Source organism: Taudactylus pleione, unplaced genomic scaffold (assembly GCF_031769625.1).
Source record: "Taudactylus pleione unplaced genomic scaffold, aTauple2 ptg000116l, whole genome shotgun sequence".
NCBI lineage: Eukaryota > Metazoa > Chordata > Amphibia > Anura > Myobatrachidae > Taudactylus > Taudactylus pleione.
Window position 1 is genome coordinate 5,297,931 of NW_028284518.1, and position 18,090 is coordinate 5,316,020.

At 41.0% G+C, this 18,090-nt stretch overlaps 1 protein-coding gene across 1 annotated transcript in view; it reads left to right on the forward strand.

Annotated features, from left to right (window-relative positions):
- The first annotated feature begins 995 nt into the window (after positions 1-995).
- The window catches only part of NEDD9 (neural precursor cell expressed, developmentally down-regulated 9), a 44,328-nt gene continuing 27,233 nt past the window's right edge, over positions 996-18,090 (forward strand). The window contains exon 1 of the mRNA XM_088471650.1: positions 996-1,141. Within this exon, the coding sequence (XP_088327776.1) occupies positions 1,130-1,141 (12 nt within the window). The 5' untranslated portion in view covers positions 996-1,129. The remainder of the gene's footprint in view (positions 1,142-18,090) is intronic.

Genomic DNA, 18,090 nt, shown 5'->3' on the forward strand with positions numbered 1-18,090 from the left:
ACTGGCCACATCACTCTAAAATCGAGCATTTGGAAACCCCCCTCTAGAAATCCTGCGTTTGCCACTGGAAAGGCGTCTGAACTGCTCGTAGTGCTTGTGGTAGCATTTTCCTACCGCAATCATGCGAGCAGTTCAGGCTAAGAGACAACCAAGTGACATGGCCGATGACGCTGCTTTGTTAATTATGCACACCCTTAAAACGCCCGTTTTGACCATTTGGCACGCCTGCGTTCGGATCTCCACTCCCCGTTTTCAAGCACCTTCCCCTGTTACCACCCACAAACGCCTCATCCTGTCACTCAAATTAGCAGGCACTCGCTATTTGGCGAGCGCTCGATTTCCGATCGCACTGACTGGTTGGCGCACGTGCATTACGACCCATACGCATGCGCAGATGTGCGAACATCGCTCGGAGCAAACGAGCGGCCGCTTACGAGCGGCTCTCAATCAGGCCCAAGAGTACAATAAATACCTAATACTGTGTCCAACACACCAAATTTCTGTCCCCACTTTGCTGACACATTGGTGCCTGTGTAATCTGACAGCTTCAAAGCTTTGAAGTTCCATGGAACAAAAACAAAGGCCCGAGGAAAAGAAGCCGAGATCAGCATGTATGGTTAGAGGGGGCAATGGACAGAAATTCCTTTCTCCCCTACTATTGCTATGTCTTACTCAGATCATGGTTAAGTGTCTGCTTCTAAAGGTGGTATGTGACAGACTCTGCTAGGTCACAGGAAGCTGTTCCGTAAGTGCATAACTATGTGAGCTTTATCCTCCTGTGAGCACATTTCTGGTACAGTATATAGAACTCTCTATGCCCCGAAATAGAGCTCTCAGCCTGTGCTTATAGTATACTACACAACATTGAGTGAAATGGCAGGGTGACGGCTGCCAGTAAGACCTTCCTCCCGGCCAACGGCCAATCAGGAGACGGTATGCAAATGACGCTTACACTCTGCAGTCTGCACCGTAGTCAGTGCTCTCAGATAGCAGCAGCGCTCAGTGGTGACTGAGGCGAGACTAGAGCGAGTGCTCCCTGCACTGTACTGCCCTTCCTGATCACAAGTCACAGCAGCGGATCTTCCAATGCAAGCTACCTAGTTACCCAGCCTAGGGGGATTTCGTAAAGATGAAGTACAAGGTGAGGAGGCTGCCGCCTTAGTTTTGTTTTCTTGTCATTTATTATTAGGCTTTACTAATAGCTCTTTAAATATACACACACAGATTTTTTTTTAATGCATGGTTAGGGGAAGTTTTTGACAGTATAAGATTCAGTTGTAACTATTTTGCTTAGAGTGAAATATTTAGTTTATTAAGTATCAGAAGTTTAGTCAGATTTCTCCTAGATAACTTATGTTTTGTCCCATATGCTTGCTTACACTGGTTTGTGTATAGTTACATGCATGTCTGCTTTTTGTGTGCGGTATCTGGTTCCTCTATTGCTGTGTGTTGTGCAGACTGTAATCCTGGTGGTGACAGTGGAACTCAATGGGAAGGTTGCATGCATGTATTATGGCAGGAGCCTGGAATCCTCCCAGCTACAACATGGGAATGAGGGATTGCAGTCTGACTTTGTAATGAGGCTCCGTGGCAAAGGTTAACCCCTCATTGTGAAAGCTGCTTGCAGCTCCCTGTCACTCATAAACTGACTCAACAGGGGTCTCATCAAAGCTCCAATAGCCTGAAGGAATTCAGGGAATGATGACCTGTATTACACTATTACTACTGTTGCTGCTAATATTATTATTATTATTATTATTATTATTATTATTATTATTATATAAATAATAAAAATGTAAGTATAGTGACTGTAGTTACCCTTGATAATGCTACGTGGGATTGTAAACTAGTATTGGAAGATCTTGCTTTTTGTTACATTGTTTTTAACCTTTTCACACTTTTCCAGTTTTCTTAATGAGGCTGATATTTAGCAGTCTGTAGCCAATGTCATTGATCACGTTAATGGGAAAAAGTTTAAAAACAGAAATATTTTTTAATTTATTTTGTCTCAGTTTAGTGGTCACTGATGACAGGGCTACACTGTGATTGTAATTGGACTGTGGCAACCCCCCAATTGTATGGTTATATCTTGCCACAAATATGGTTTGGTGTAAAGTAAACTATTTCTCAGTTGTCATCTAATTTAGTAGTAGCCAAATAAGCATGTATAAGAGATAGCGAAGTGCTTTTACATTGTGAAATATAATTGACTGAGACAGTCTATTGTAGCTAGTTCAGAATGTGTCAGTGGGATTTTCAAGGTACCATGATATATGCAGTGCTATTGCTAACACAAACCTATGAACACTCAAAGGTCAGCATTCACAAGTAGCAGCAAGCTGAAAAAAGTGAGGAATTCCTTGTTCAAGCATGTATGCATCTCCATACCTCATCTACATGACATTGTGACTACTGTATTCCACCCAGAACAGGCCGTCTGCCATTGGCTCTATAACATGTTATCTCAGTTGAACTAAAGATAGCTTGAACAAGACAGAGCAAAACAATACACTACTTATTATTCTTAAGGGCTTATTCAAAAGACCTTGAAGCAACTGAAATCAGCCTGCAAGTCAAATCCATCTAGTAGAGCTTGCTATAGTTATACATACGCATAGCTTGTACTTTGTAAAAAAAAAAAAAAACACATTGATATTTCTCAGGCTGATGTAAACTTCCACTTTCCCACAGACTCTCATACTTATTGTGTTTCCAAAACCTGGAGGCCAAAATTATTATTATTATTATTATTATTATTGTTATTATTATTATCCTTTATATGGCACCACAAGTGTTCCGCAGCACCTTACATAGTTCATAAAACTAATAAGTGAACAAAAAAAAACAAGTAACTTACAGTACAGTGAAGGACATTATATACAAAATACACTCTTATGGGTATATTTACTAAAGTGCGGGTTTTTAGAAGTGGAGATGTTGCCCATAGCAACCAATCTGATTTTAGTTATCTTCTAGACAGTGATAGCTAAATGTTAAGTAGAATATGATTGGTTGCTATGGGCAACATCTCCACTTCTAAAAACCCACACTTTACAGTGGTGTATTGCTCTTCACCTCTTAAGGGAGAGTACACATTTTAGAGACCGCCATCCCAGGTCAGGCAACTTTAGCAGTTATAGTAGGCATACAGCATCATTATACTGGGTAATTTTAGAACGTGTTATATTCAGCCTGGAGAATCATTTGACTGTGGTTTATATATACAGACTAATATGAACAAGAGTGGCAAGGAAAACCAATTATTTTTCTGGCAAACATTAAAAACTAAAATATACCACATTGTATTTTTAAGAAGTTTTTACTGTAAAAGCATACTGAGTGATATGATTTGAATAAAAGGTTTTTTTTGTTCACCGCTCTCCGCGTTTCACCTTTTTCTAAAAATGATCAGTTTTGGAATTGCAAACTCATTACTCCAATCACCCTGACATGGAGTACCACCATTATGTCAAATTATTTATTTGGAGTGATTTCAAGTGATTAATTGTGACATTAGCTATTGTTATATCTAAGGCAGTAGATTAACTTTATCTAGCTAAGATAAGATGTATGTATGATTTAGTGATATTGCTACCAAAAAGTGTAAAAAATATACCAATATATATAATCAAATATGTATATTATCTTAATACAAATGTACTTTCCACTGTCATTTCATGTCTTCTCAGTAATTACTGTCTATGACTATTATACGTATGTTGCTGGGAAAGCCACAAAATCACCGCAAACTGAAAATCTTAAACGTAGCTAGTATAAAAATAGACTGGTGTAGAATTACAGTCGGGGATAGGTGATAGGAAAATTATTTCTCATAGCACAATCTTGGGTTTTTCCAGTATAATAGCTCTGTTAAAGGTTTTAGAGAACTCACTGTGAAAATGTGTTCAGACCACACTATAAGTGTAAAAAAATGAAACTTAATATGCCCAGCTTAGTAGACCAGCTTAATGCCACTAGGTTTCTAAAGCTTTCATGTAAATAGTAGATGTAATTGTAAGGAGTGGATGTAAAGTTGTTAATACACCAACACCATTTGGTAAATCCTCTGTTCAAACAGACTCTAATCACTGCCAGGAAGACTGCTGTCATAGTAATAATTCTATGGCCTAATGAGGCTATATATCTACCGCCCCCATTACCAGTTTTGCCGATGAGGCCTGATTCGCGGATTGGTAGCCATAGATGATTGGCGACCCTTCAGCGGATCGAGGACATTAAACATGTAAAAAATTCCTGACTCGTTGATTTCGACCATTTTCAGGTCTGGATCAGGAAATCAAGATTTTTCAACATGTTGAATATCCCCATACTCCGACCCCCGTTGTCAACAGAATGGGGATTTGCCAGGGTAGCGGCTAGATGTATGGGCCCCTTAAGAAAGATAGAGATTTTAGTTTTATCAGTGTATATAACCATTTTCAGTTGCACTGTATACAGCTTGAAAACAATAAACAGTCTTTAAGATAATAATGCATTCCACTAATTCAGGAGAAATGTTGCAATATAATTGTCTGTCAAATACCACATTCTTCTGTCCTTAAGTAATAAAATATGTTATTAAAGTATTGTGTGGTCAGCGTGCAGAATAGAGTTTTGCAATCTCTGAGAACTCCTCACTCCATACTAAGCACTAAGCTGTTTCTTTGCCAACTCTCTTTTCAGTCTCAAATCCCATTGTCTTGATTTCCATTCCTATTTGAGGCTTTTATATAGATCTTCCTCAATACACTCCTTCTCCTTCTCAAATATGCAGAGAGACAAGTGCATATTTGTATCTGAGAATTGAGAGCACCACTTTGGTCATCAAGGCTGTGGCACTGTGTATAACAGAAGCAGTAAAACATACCTTATATTACGCGCCCTCTACAACAAATTGCTTTCCTGGCAAAGGGTGACAGGCAATGTTACATATTTGCTATTGATGATTACATTCAGTAAGCATTTGAGACTTCTAAAGGTGCGTATCCACTACACGACCCAGGGAAGACAGTGCGATTACGACATCATAATCATACCGTTGTTCCCAATCCCCTTCAGTGCCTGCACTGAACGATTAGTCGTTCAGTGTAGGCACCCTCCCTCATCCCCGAACATGGCCAATCTGTCATTATCGGCAGATTGACCGGCATGTTCGGGCGATGATTGATGTCGGAAACGACCAGCGGGAGTGCGCATCGCTGGTCGTTTCCGACATTTTAGTGCCGGATTCATGCACGATTTATGGACGACTTAATAACTATGTCATTATCGTTCAGTCGTCCATCAATATCTGCTAGTGGATGTGCACCTTAAGGTGCATATTTACTAAGGTACAAGATAGATAATAAGTAGAATCTGGTTGCTTTCGGCAACAACTCCACTTCTAAAAACCTGTACTTTAGTAAATATAACCCTTTTAGAGTAGTAAATAATGTATTTCTGTTATAAAAGTCTGACTTTCTATAGTCTATAATTAGTATTTGAAGAAAATGCTGTTTTTACCCGAAATTACCTTCTATTAGGTACTTTGTATTTCTCGATTAGCTTTAAACACAAATGTAATAGCCTGGGAGTGATTTCAGCCATATAGCCACTAGATTTAAATCAGCAACTAGTTTTGCCTTAAAACAAACTTCCACTTCAAATCTAGCAAAATGGTCACTCAAATCGCGGACTATTCCATTTGGGCCAAAAACTTTATTGCACAGTCCCTATATCAAGTAACCACATAGAAACTTTTGCTTAGAGATTCAGTAGACTAGCGATATGTGGACACTGGTTACCTAGGCAACACAAGACTATGTATTTTGCTATGTACAGAGAAAAAAAGAACAAGGCGTGCTTTGTAGGCCTGGATTTGCTTACCCCTCACATTCCTGATTCCTGTGGTTGTTAAATGTCTGCTAAATTTGTAAACAGTGCTTTGGAAAACTCTAAAGAACACTATTTTGCCAAACTAACTTCTAATGAAAAGCATGACATATCTTTCCATTTCTGGCATGTATAATACCAAAATAGATTTTTAATTCACATCTATTGATGATTTGCTGTTATATGAAGTATAAGGGAAAGAAGGATAGTGTAAGGGACTTTAGAAATATTTACAATGAAACAAATTCTCAATCCCAGAGTGGCATTCATTTTGCTCCTGTTATAGACGTACAAAGGATATCTCTGGTGTAACTGTGCTGTGATAATAATGGGGAGTTTCAAATCAAGGGGACGGATAGGGGCAGCCTGACCGCATAGGTGCGTACAATTCTGCATATGGGCGAATATCTGCTTTTAGTTCTGTGCGCCCAATTCAGGAGTAATTACGGCCAACTTAAGTTCAGCTCTGCATTAAGCCCAATGTATTTACTTATTAATCATGGTTTACATTTTCGTTTATATTCTTCCAAATATAATCTGAATATTTTAGATTCACTGATATGCATGGAAATCAAGAACATCTGCACTATACTGCCCAATTCAAATTGAGGTTATCAACTATATCTATTTATCTTTTATCATTTTTTTTATGTATTTATAATTCAAATCAGTCAACAAGTTTTCATCACAATCTTTGCTAATTCAGATTGCGTGATAATGAAAAGGATTACTGCAGACACAATTGCTAGACTTTTGCCTACAGGGAATGTTATTTCTAGAGCAGTATATGCCTTGCAGCTAATCCCCATTCAGACAACCAGGGTCCCAAAAGCTTATGCAGAAGATATGATTTTAGCCATTTGTCTAACAATAGGTAACACAGACTGGAATTAATCCTGATTGTTGAGGATAAGGACTTGCCCAGTGGGTAGATCACTTTAGTAGACTGTGAGATTAGGGAACATTCCGTCATATGGCTGCTTGGAGCTACTAACCTCTTCAGATGGCTAATTTCTTTAAAAATCTCATTGTACAAAATATATGCACTGCACTATAATACACTATAATGATATGAATACTGTGTACATCTGTTATTAGTGGATTATTAGCCATTAAACACACAAAGCAATTCATTTCCTAACACATTTAGGCGTGTGATTGCAATGGGAGGAAACGTGTAGAATAATATAATAAATTCTACAGTGTGGAGGTATACGTTTTTGTTATAATAGTCAAAGCAACTGCTTGTCGAAAGCACGAAGATGTGACAGGAGGGAAACTCGGTGATGTAAATGAATTGCAGTGATCCTTTTTGTGTCAGCCTATTATTTTGTATTAAAGGCCTCAGGAATGAAATGTATTGCTAGCTCCTCAAGTTGATGCAGTTAATAAACACAAGATTTAAAAAAAAAAAAAAAAAAAGATCCAATGAAAGATTTGTGGACGAAGTAAAGAGAAGGAACTGGTCATGCACATGAATGCAGTAATCAAATCAGGAGTTTCTTAGGAAAAGTGTCCTATTCACTACAAGACTGGAAGCAGGCCCATGCATTCCTCACAGACAATAGCTGCTGAAGGATGCAAGCCTTCTCTTGGAATTTAGTTGGTTTGGATTAAATGTTTGTGCCGCAAAGTGACATAAGAACTATGTAAATGGAAGCCATCATATAAAGGCCATAGTATCAACAGTGTTTTATCAACCATCCTATCATAAGTTCAATACATTAATTCTATAAACCAATCAGATAGTAGCTTCAATAGTTTAGTGTATTTCCATCTGGTCAGCTGCCTTGGATTATATTACATTTATATTAGTTATATTATTTTAATAACCATATATGTCGACCTGAGATTGGAAATAGATTTGAACAATTCTGAAATTTAGCAGGCTCATAGTCTGTTACTGTCCAATAGATTTGTGTAGGTTAATTCTATTTTTTATTTAATTCAGTAATACAATATATGCTAAACCCATTGTTTCCATTACTTGGCATTAGCCATATTGGTATTCATATACCCATGTAGTACAGTGCATGCTATCACAACTGGTGTATATGTTACAACATACTGCCTGATGCAGAAAACCTTATTTGTCTCCACTTGTCATTAGTGCCATTCGCTACTTAAGCATGCAAATACCCGTGGAACACATTGGCATATCAACTTGTGTATTTTCTCACAGTTTGTTCTACCCATTGTCCTCTCAGCCATGCAGTTCTGACTGCCACTAATAAAAACTATTTATTTCTACCATTGCCAATATTACTAGTTGTCTATATATCCCTTCTAAGTAAATCCTTATTATAAAATAACTATATTATATTACTGCCAGTTCCACTATAGAAAATTACAACTCACATGAAGAAAATAATAGTATATACAGTATTAGCAGCCCTGTAATAGGGAGGCATTGCACCCTGTGCTGCCTCCCCCATCAATAAGTCACGCCGATCGGGATGGACGAGTGGGACCGCCATCACCGGACAAGCACGGCACCACCCGGAGTGACACTCAGTCAGGGCAGCTGTATAGGCTGCAAGGTGCGTGCACGGAACGTCCAAACGATGCTCCAGCCGGCACTGCAGTAGTGATACTGGCTGCTGGGTGTGGTGCCAGGCACCATGCTAGCCAGATACAGCGATGATGCCATCCCAAGGGCCCTGCATCCTTTGCGTCGGCACTGCTCGCACGCCACTCGTAACAACCCTGCATTATAGTGACACACATGTGAAATTATGAAACAGTTAGCTCATGATTGCAGTTCAGTTGATATCATCATCATATTTATTAAGTAGCAACACAGATCTTTTTTTTACTTGGTAACACCTTGAACGGCAGTGGTGAAAACTTAGGGGATAGAAAGTACCAACCAATCAGCTGACAGGATCTGAGTTTATTTACTAAGCAGTGTTAGGAGACAGAGTGAAAAGTGATAAGGTGCCAGTCAATCAGCTCCTAACTGCCATCTCACAGGCTGTGTTTGAAAAATGACAGTTGGGAGCTGATTGGCTGGTACCTTATCACTTTTCACTCTGTCTCCTAATACTGCTTAGTAAATAGACCCCCAAGGCTTGATACACCTCCCCCCTCCCCCCCCCCAGATGAGAATGGATATATACTCTCATCCTATGCCCAAAGGTGGCCATATAAGGCTGAATAATTACCACCAACCTATAAACCTGCATTCAGCACAGTGAAAAAGGTCAATAAACAACATCACAGGTTGGCAGCTCTAGCAAAATAAATGGCATAGGATTGCATAGTGATTCTGTCTATTACCGTGGCAACGGTAAGCCATATTTGGTGATTGATATTCTTAATCTACAAATAAAAGTGGTTAGTTAATCAGAGCGATCATATGTTTTGCTATACAGTATAGGGTGTGGCGTTCATTGGTGCTAATAATTGCTTTAAGTACCCCCTGTATCCTTAGTGACCTTACTTTTGAACAGAGGATGTGTACCATTTATGTATACAATTACAATTCGTAATTACAGGAGTTCTGTGACTGATGTTCAGATGAAGTGAAACAGATGTGGATTCTTAACACAAAGTAGGATTTGAAAGTCTTTTCATCCTATTAACAATAACTACTTATCTTATTAATTAACACAGTGTTCCAACTTGAGTTCCAGTAGCCTCTGGCACCTACATGTTACCGCTGATTTCTAAGTACATAAAAACACACCTTCCCATCTCCTGAAGAAATGAACCTGCCATCTCACACACGCCTGTGTGTATACGTGTGTGTTTTTACTTTGGTGGGGCTTCTCTTAGTCACAGTGAGCTCATTTCATTTCACCATCATTTGCTTTCTTTGGATTGTGCTGTCATAGATATAGGCTATAGCGTTCCTTGTGGAAAAACAACACACACAAATACACATACTGTATATCTATATTCATTTTATTTTAACCTGTATTGTACTAGATGATACAGAGAGTCCGCAGTACTGGTATATTCTCACATACTAGTTGGTTATCATTTACATTGTACTATTTAATGGTACTCGTAGGGCTGTTAAAGTAAGTGGGTGGAATTTACTGCAATTCTGCAAACAAAGTCGTCAAAGGCCTTTAAAAGTACACTTAAAGGGGAACTACAAATATAGAACTCAGAAGGGGATTCTAAAGACTTTATCATCATTTAGTCAATGTAGGAAATGATTAACTATGTTGCAGCTCTGGGTCCTCAAAATAGGACCAGCAGATACAATCGCATTTCACGTAAGATACAATTCTAGGAAACCGGGTAGGCAATAATTGAATTTGTATTTGTTAAAAACTCATCGTATTTATGTTTGGTCAAATGTCTGGTTCACCTATTTTTACAAGCTGCCATCATTAGTGCTGGATCTTTTGCCAAATAGATCAAGCGGCACAAGAGTTGCCTGATGAATTAACTAAACACCCATTTGCACCCCATCCTTCTGTAAGAGCAATTGACTCATACTTGCCTACTTTTGAAAAAGTATTTCAGGGAGATTGTGAAAGCACCAGCTATGAGCGCGGCGGTATAGTGGGCGTGTACTGCTACGCCTGATCATTTTTGCATTGTTGCTCAGTATGATCTGCTTGTTCACAAAAAGACACTGATACTCTTCAGGGCTTGTTCATGCATTGCGTTTTACCCACATGATTCCATATACAGTAAGTGGCCCTGAGAAACCTTATTTGAAAATGCATGTAGCCATAGGGATCATTGTGCCTTATTACCAATGCAGGGAAATGGCACTGATCAGTGGCATATCTACAATGGGTGCAGGGTGCGTGGTGCACACAGGGGGCCCACACTGCCCACTCTTCATCCATTTCTTCAATACTCACCTCTCCAGAATCTGCATTGGCGGTAGCAGTGCTGTCCAAATCATCCGCAAAATGGAGTGGGGGCCATTTTCCCAGGATTTGCACACACAGAGTAGGGAAACCAGCGGGAACATTGCTGCCGTGCCATTCCCCCGGTTACCTGCGCATGTGCAGTAGACTCTAGCACAGCGATGGAGTCTACCAGTGCTCATAGTCTACTGCTGCACTCAGTGTGCTGCCGGCCGCCAGTTAGAGAGGAAGAGGCCACGGACGGAGGCTGCTCACGGGGCCCCTCCTCTCTTAATACGCCCCTGGAACTGATGATCCCATTTGCATGTATATATCTCTGATTTCCTTTTTTACCAGGTAACTAAAATCTACATAATGTGGGTAAGGTGCAAATTGGTAGATTACTAGACTCTTCAGGGAGATTGCTACTATTTAGGGAGTCTCCCTGACATTCATGGAGCATTGGCAAGTATGAATTGCCATTATGATGGATGGGTGGAGAACTCGTTTAGCAGTTTCTGATTCACCTTTACACAATCATCACAATGGGCCTGATTCGCACGCAAAAGTGCACGTGGCAGCATCTATTGGCGGTTGCCCATCTGTGAGTTTATGCAAACCTTGCATCAAATGCATTCCCCAGTAGACATGCATTTTGCCGAATGCGCAATGACTGAGACCCCCCTTTAGCATCTGTGCATGCTATAATACCAATTGGTGCATCCTTATAAGCCACAATTGGTCGTACCATTGAAACTTGCACCAGCCCTATAGCAGGTGCAGTTTCTCTGTCTGACTACGGCCGCCAATGCTTGCAGGTGTGGGAATGCAGCTGCTTTCAATGACAGGCCCACGACACTACCATACACGCCCACTGAACGGCCCATATTTGCATGCATTACTAGCCTCCTCCAATTCCTGATATAATATGAATCCATCGCAACAGCACCTGTGTGCATACAATCTGCGTAACGCATGCGCCATGGGGGTTTTCAGAAATCTTTGTGCAAAAAATCGCTCAACTACGTGAACATTAGCATTGCACGTTCATTGCGTTCAACTCGGAATTAGCCCCAGTATGTTAATGAAAAGCCAAACCACAGTTTAATCCACATTACGTAGTCATATACACTAGAAGAGACCACCAAAATCATAGTTTTGCATCTTTCTGCTATTTTGACAACCATTATTAAGAGCGCTTAAAGGGTTATTTTCTGCTTGTCAGGCAGATCATTTCAACATTAAGATGATCTGCTACTATCAAATTCCATGACTGTTATATTACTCATATTAGCCAGCTTGAATCCACTGTTGACGTTGCTACTAGTATAAAGTGTTTATTTTTAAAAGTATAAAGCCGCACATCCACTAGGCGACTAGGAAAAGACAGTACGATTACAACATTGTAATCGTACCATCGTTCCCCATCCCCTGCAGTGCCTACACTGAATGATTAGTCATTCAGTGTAGGCACCCTCCCTCATCCCCGAACATGGCCAATCTGTCGTTATCAGCAGATTGACCGGCATGTTTAGGCGATGATTGATGTCGGAAATGACCAGCGGGAGCGCGCAACATTATAGTGCATGATTTGTGCGCAATTAATGAACGATTGCACAATTACAATGTCGTAATCGTGCAATCACACATTAATATCGCCTAGTGGATGTGCGCCATTACAGCTGGAGATGATTGATCTATTAATTGACTGATTGTCCATCATAGGAACAGAATAATAAAATTGAACAAATTAATTTTCTCTTAATGATAATGGAAACTATAACACTATACAATTCCCAACACTCTGCTGCACTAATTACTCTGGAAATGAAGTTAGGTTAATGAACAGTATTCCTGTCACTGATTTATTATTAACTGACCTATATTTTGATAAGTCAAGTTACTTTGAAGTGATAGTTGGTGAAAATATGTATATATTTTATAAGTGCCTTGAAATTTTATTGTACCTAAAAATATGGTCCCTTATTTACATAGATTTTACTTTTCATTTGTATCTTCTCATTTATGGTGTTATATATATATATATATATATATATAGCATTTGGGCATCTATTCTAAATACATCAATCAACATCATTTAGAGTTACACATTATGAGGAAACTTGGGCTTGCACACTTGTTCCAAGTTTTGTATTTTAAGTTGCATGTAGGTAAAGATAAGTGCAACCTAAAGTAGAGTGCATGGATGTGTCCGGAGCAAAGATACAGCAGTCATCACCATTAACTTGTAAACTTGCACATGACTTATAGACTCGCAAAGATACACCTAGTAAACTTGCAGATCCTCATTGTGCTCCAGTTGTGCGTGCTTACCTCTCAAAGCGCAAGCGGTTGTACATGCAACTGAAAATACGGGCATAACTTGTACTCATCATGCAGAGTGTGACCAATTTTAAGCAAAAGGCAGTTACATATAAGCCTTGTATGCTGTTATCTTGCTCATGGATACTGGAAATGTTGTCCTTTGTGTGAAAAGAAAAAGAGAATGTTTTCCTAGTAACAACATAATAATAATAATGGTGCATCGCGTGCTCAGGGACAGTAACTGAACAACAAAACAATGTGTTTCTTCACCTGGCGGGACATGAGCATTACAGCATCACCAGTGAACATAAACTTATGTTTATCAGTTTACTACATGATTCAGATATAACTCTTCAACTTCCTTTATTTCACAAATCATTAACTTGATATTTTTGAAAGTTGCAGATACACTAGGGGCCTGATTCTGAGGTTTGGAATATTACGCAAAAAGGAGCAAGTAATTGTGCACCAGGAGAAATCATGGTGCAATTCAAGGAGTGCAAATACATTTATTATTTTGGTTATACGTTTAAAATGCCTGCGGATGGGATCCTGATCGTCAATATACCGACACCGGAATCCCAACACCCGGCATAATGCTGACGCCGCTATCCCAAGGACATTAGATTACTGACGTCGGCATCCCAACCGCCTCCATCCTGAAGGTAAGTATATGGGTAAGCATTACACTTTGAATGCGGATTGGGGGGGTTAGGTTTAGGGACCCTCAGCGGGAGATAAAGGATAGGCACCCCCCGGGGAGAGTTAGGCTACGGGGAGGGGGGGGATTAGGTTTTGGCTCCACCGGGGGTACGTTAGGGTTAGGAAACCCCAGAGGAGGGTTAGGTTTAGGATGCGGGAAGGGGGGGTTAGGGACCACCGGGGGGGAGGTTAGAGTTAGGCACCACCAGGGGAGGTTAGAATTAGGCACCACCAAGGTTGGGATGGTTAAGGTACTTACCACCCGTCAGGATTCTGGACCTTCGAGCTTCCGGCGTCGGGATTTGAACTGGTGGCAATTCAGCCGCCGGCTATTGATTCCCAGCCCATTATTTTGCATGCTGGGTAAATACTGGCTGCTGTTGCATGTAGCCCACAAATACCGGACAGATTTATTTTTACATTGCAGTTTAGATTTGAGTTTGGACACTTCATATATATATATACAGTAAATCAATCTCTCTGCACATGTTTAATCTGTCCCACCTGCAGTGCAGCATGGTTTCACCAAGGTAGAAAGTTACTTGCTCTTTTTTTGCTTTACTCCAAACTAGGGGTGTGCATCGGCCACTTTTCGTGTTTTGGTTTTGGATCTGGATCTTTCTTCGTGTTTTGGATCTGGATTGGTTTTGCCAAAACCACCCTTCCGTGTTTTGGGTTCTGGGTTTTGTGTTTTGGATCTGTATTTTTTTTAAAAAAAGCATAAAAACAGCTAAAATCACAGAATTTGTAGGTTTTTCTGCTCCTATGCTATTATTAACCTCAATAACCTTAATTTCCACTCATTTCCAGTCTATTCTGAATACCTCACAATAGTGTTTTTATGTCCAAAAGGTTGCACCGAGGTAGCTGGATGACTATGCTAAGCGACACGAGTGGGCGGCACAAACACGTGACCCATCTAGGCGTGAAACTGCAGTGGCAGACAGGATGGCATTGAAAAACTAGGCCCCAAACTGTACATAATGCAAAGAAAAAAAAGAGGTGCAAGATGGAATTGTCCTTGGGCCCTCCCACCCACCCTTATGTTGTATAAACAGGACATGCACACTTTAACAAACCAATCATTTCAGCGCCAGGGTCTGCCACACAACTGTGGCTGAAATGATTGGTTCGTTTGGGCCCCCACAAAACAAGCTGGCAATTAATCTGTCCCTGCACAAACTGGCTCTACAGAGGCAAGATGTCATCCTCATCCTCCTCATCCACCGATTCCTCACCCTCTTCAGTGTTATGTACATCCTCATCCTCACAGAGTATTAATTCGTCCCTGCTGGAACCACAGGTCCCTCTGTACGTTCTGGAGGCTGGTCTCCCTGGAAGAGTTGATAATTCATTTTATGAACATCATCTTCTCCACATTTTGTGGAAGCAACCTCCTACGCCTTTCGCTGACAAGGTTCCCGGCTGCACTAAACACTCTTTCGGAGTACACACTGGAGGGGGGGCAACTCAGGTAAAATAGAGCCAGTTTGTACAGGGACCTCCAAATTGCTTCTTTTTCCTGCCAGTACAGGTACGGACTGTCTGACATGCCTACTTGGATGCTGTCACCGATGTAATCCTTTAACAGACAGACGCACGCTTGTCGCTGCTGCTTTGAGGATTCAAGTGCGGCTACAGCCCACACAATTCACAAAGACAGAAAAAAGAAGAAGAATATTTTTATTGTTTGTGTAGCACACTTTGAGGGTGTCACCACCCTTTAACAGACAGACGCACGCTTGTCGCTGCTGCTTTAAGGATGCAGGTGCGGCTACAGCCCACACATTTCACAAAGACCGAAAAAAAAAGAACAATATTTTAATTGTTTGTGTAGAACACTTTGAGGGTGTCACCACCCTTTAACAGACAGATGCACGCTTGTCGCTGCTGCTTTAAGGATGCAGGTGCGGCTACAGCCCACACAATTCACATAGACAGAAAAAAGAAGAATATTTTTATTGTTTGTGTAGCACACTTTGAGGGTGTCACCACCCTTTAACAGACAGATGCACGCTTGTCGCTGCTGCTTTAAGGATGCAGCCCACACATTTCACAAAGACCGAAAAAAAAAGAACAATATTTTAATTGTTTGTGTAGCACACTTTGAGGGTGTCACCACCCTTTAACAGACAGACGCACGCTTGTCGCTGCTGCTTTGAGGATGCAGGTGGAATCTAGACGGCTAAAGCGCACACAAACACAGAAAATATTTTTTTATTTTTGCTGGAGAGTAGTGCACTTTGTGGGTTACACCACCCTTTAAGAAATGAGCCAGCCGGCTCTTTACTTATGGGACACAGGCGCACGCTTGGCGCTGCTCCTTTGTTGATGCACGTGCAGCCACAGTGCACACAAGTCACAAACACAGAAAATATATATTTTTTTGGTTTGGAGTGTACTTTGGGGGTTACAGAACCCTTTAACGGTCAAGCCAGCCGGCCATTTACTTATGACACAGGCGCACGCTTGGCACTACTTTGTTGATGCACGTGCGGCTACTGCGCACACAATTCACAAACACAGAAAATAATTTTTTTTTTGCTTTGGACTGGAGTGTACTTTCGGGGGTTACAGCACCCTTTAACGGTCTAGCCAGCCGGCCCTTTACTTATGACACAGGCGCACGCTTGGCACTACTTTGTTGATGCACGTGCGGCTACTGCGCACACAATTCACAAACACAGAAAATAATTTTTTTTTGGTTTGGACTGGAGTGTACTTTCGGGGGTTACAGCACCCTTAACGGTCAAGCCAGCCGGCCCTTTACTTATGACACAGGCGCACGCTTGGCACTACTTTGTTGATGCACGTGCGGCTACTGCGCACACAATTCACAAACACAGAAAATAATTTTTTTTTGGTTTGGACTGGAGTGTACTTTCGGGGGTTACAGCACCCTTAACGGTCAAGCCAGCCGGCCCTTTACTTATGACACAGGCGCACGCTTGGCACTACTTTGTTGATGCACGTGCGGCTACTGCGCACACAATTCACAAACACAGAAAATATATTATTTTTTTAGCACTTGGGGGGAGCACCCCTGATGGACAGAGCACCCCCTGGACAACACTACAGCACCCCTTTAGGACTGGGACACTGCACAGGACTTTGGAGTGGACACAGCCCCTATGGAGAACTGACTGCACAACACAGTCCAGCCAGCCCCTATGGACTTTGAAGTAGTGGACACAGCCCCTATTAACAACAGCAGCACAGCACAACACAGCCAGCCCCTATGGACTTTGAAGTAGTGGACAACAGCAGCACTACACTACACTACACTACACAGCCCTAACTCCCACCCTCCCTCTTCACTGTCCACAGCCGAGTGAGAAAATGGCGCCGACGCGGGTACCTTTATATAGGATCCAAAACCCGCGAGACTCGGAAGGCGGGATGATGACGTTTTGCCTCGATTTCAGATCCGAGTCAGGCGGGAAAAGTCGAGCCTGATTCGGATCGGACTCGGATCGGGGGGGCTCGGGGGGGTTCGGATTTCAGAAATCCGAACCCGCTCACCCCTACTCCAAACTCAGAATCGGCCTTTTTTGTATGGACCAGCTTAAAGTACCGTACATTTATGCCTCATATGAGTATTCTATTACAATACCGTCTGGTCATTGAATAATATACATTCATTCAATGTGAAAACCTGTAATACACCCATATTGAGTAAGCTTTATTCCAGTCTGTCTTCTGTAACCCAACTGTTTTTACAGAGCCTCTAGGATAGGACAAGCTGACAGAGGAGTGTTTGCACTCTGCTTTCCCCCCTGTCCTGGGGACACCCATTCATCTATATGATCTAAAATGCAAGGCACATCTCTCCAATTGTTACTGTAACTAAGGCAGAAGAATCCTAAGAAGGTCATGGTCAGCTGGGCTCATCTTACCCTTACCCTTACCCCATAGTAGAGCAGTTAGTAATACGCACAGTGAAAAGTGGATTAGTGCAAATGTTTGAAACTTTAATGAGTGGGTGGTTCTTCTGCTCTTGTTCCAGCAAAGATGGCAAACATTAAATCATTTTGCACCACATAACAAACATACATGTTACACGTCGATGAAGGGAGCTCCATTATGGCATGATCTCCTAATGTTAATAATATATCATACTAATAATCCCTGTTGTATTTGTGATCTCAGGTGTAATTCTAACTGCACTATTATATCTTCCCTTATATTGCACTACATGATGTAAAGTTATGAAAGATTTAATATTTTAAGTTATTTTCTTAGAACTTTTAAGAGGAGTAATAATTTATTTCACAGGCATGAACTCATTATACTCAAATCCATTAAAGAGATTATTGGTATTGTTTGTTCAGGTTGATTCCAAATTCTTCTTATGAAGATACTGGAAGTTTGTCACACA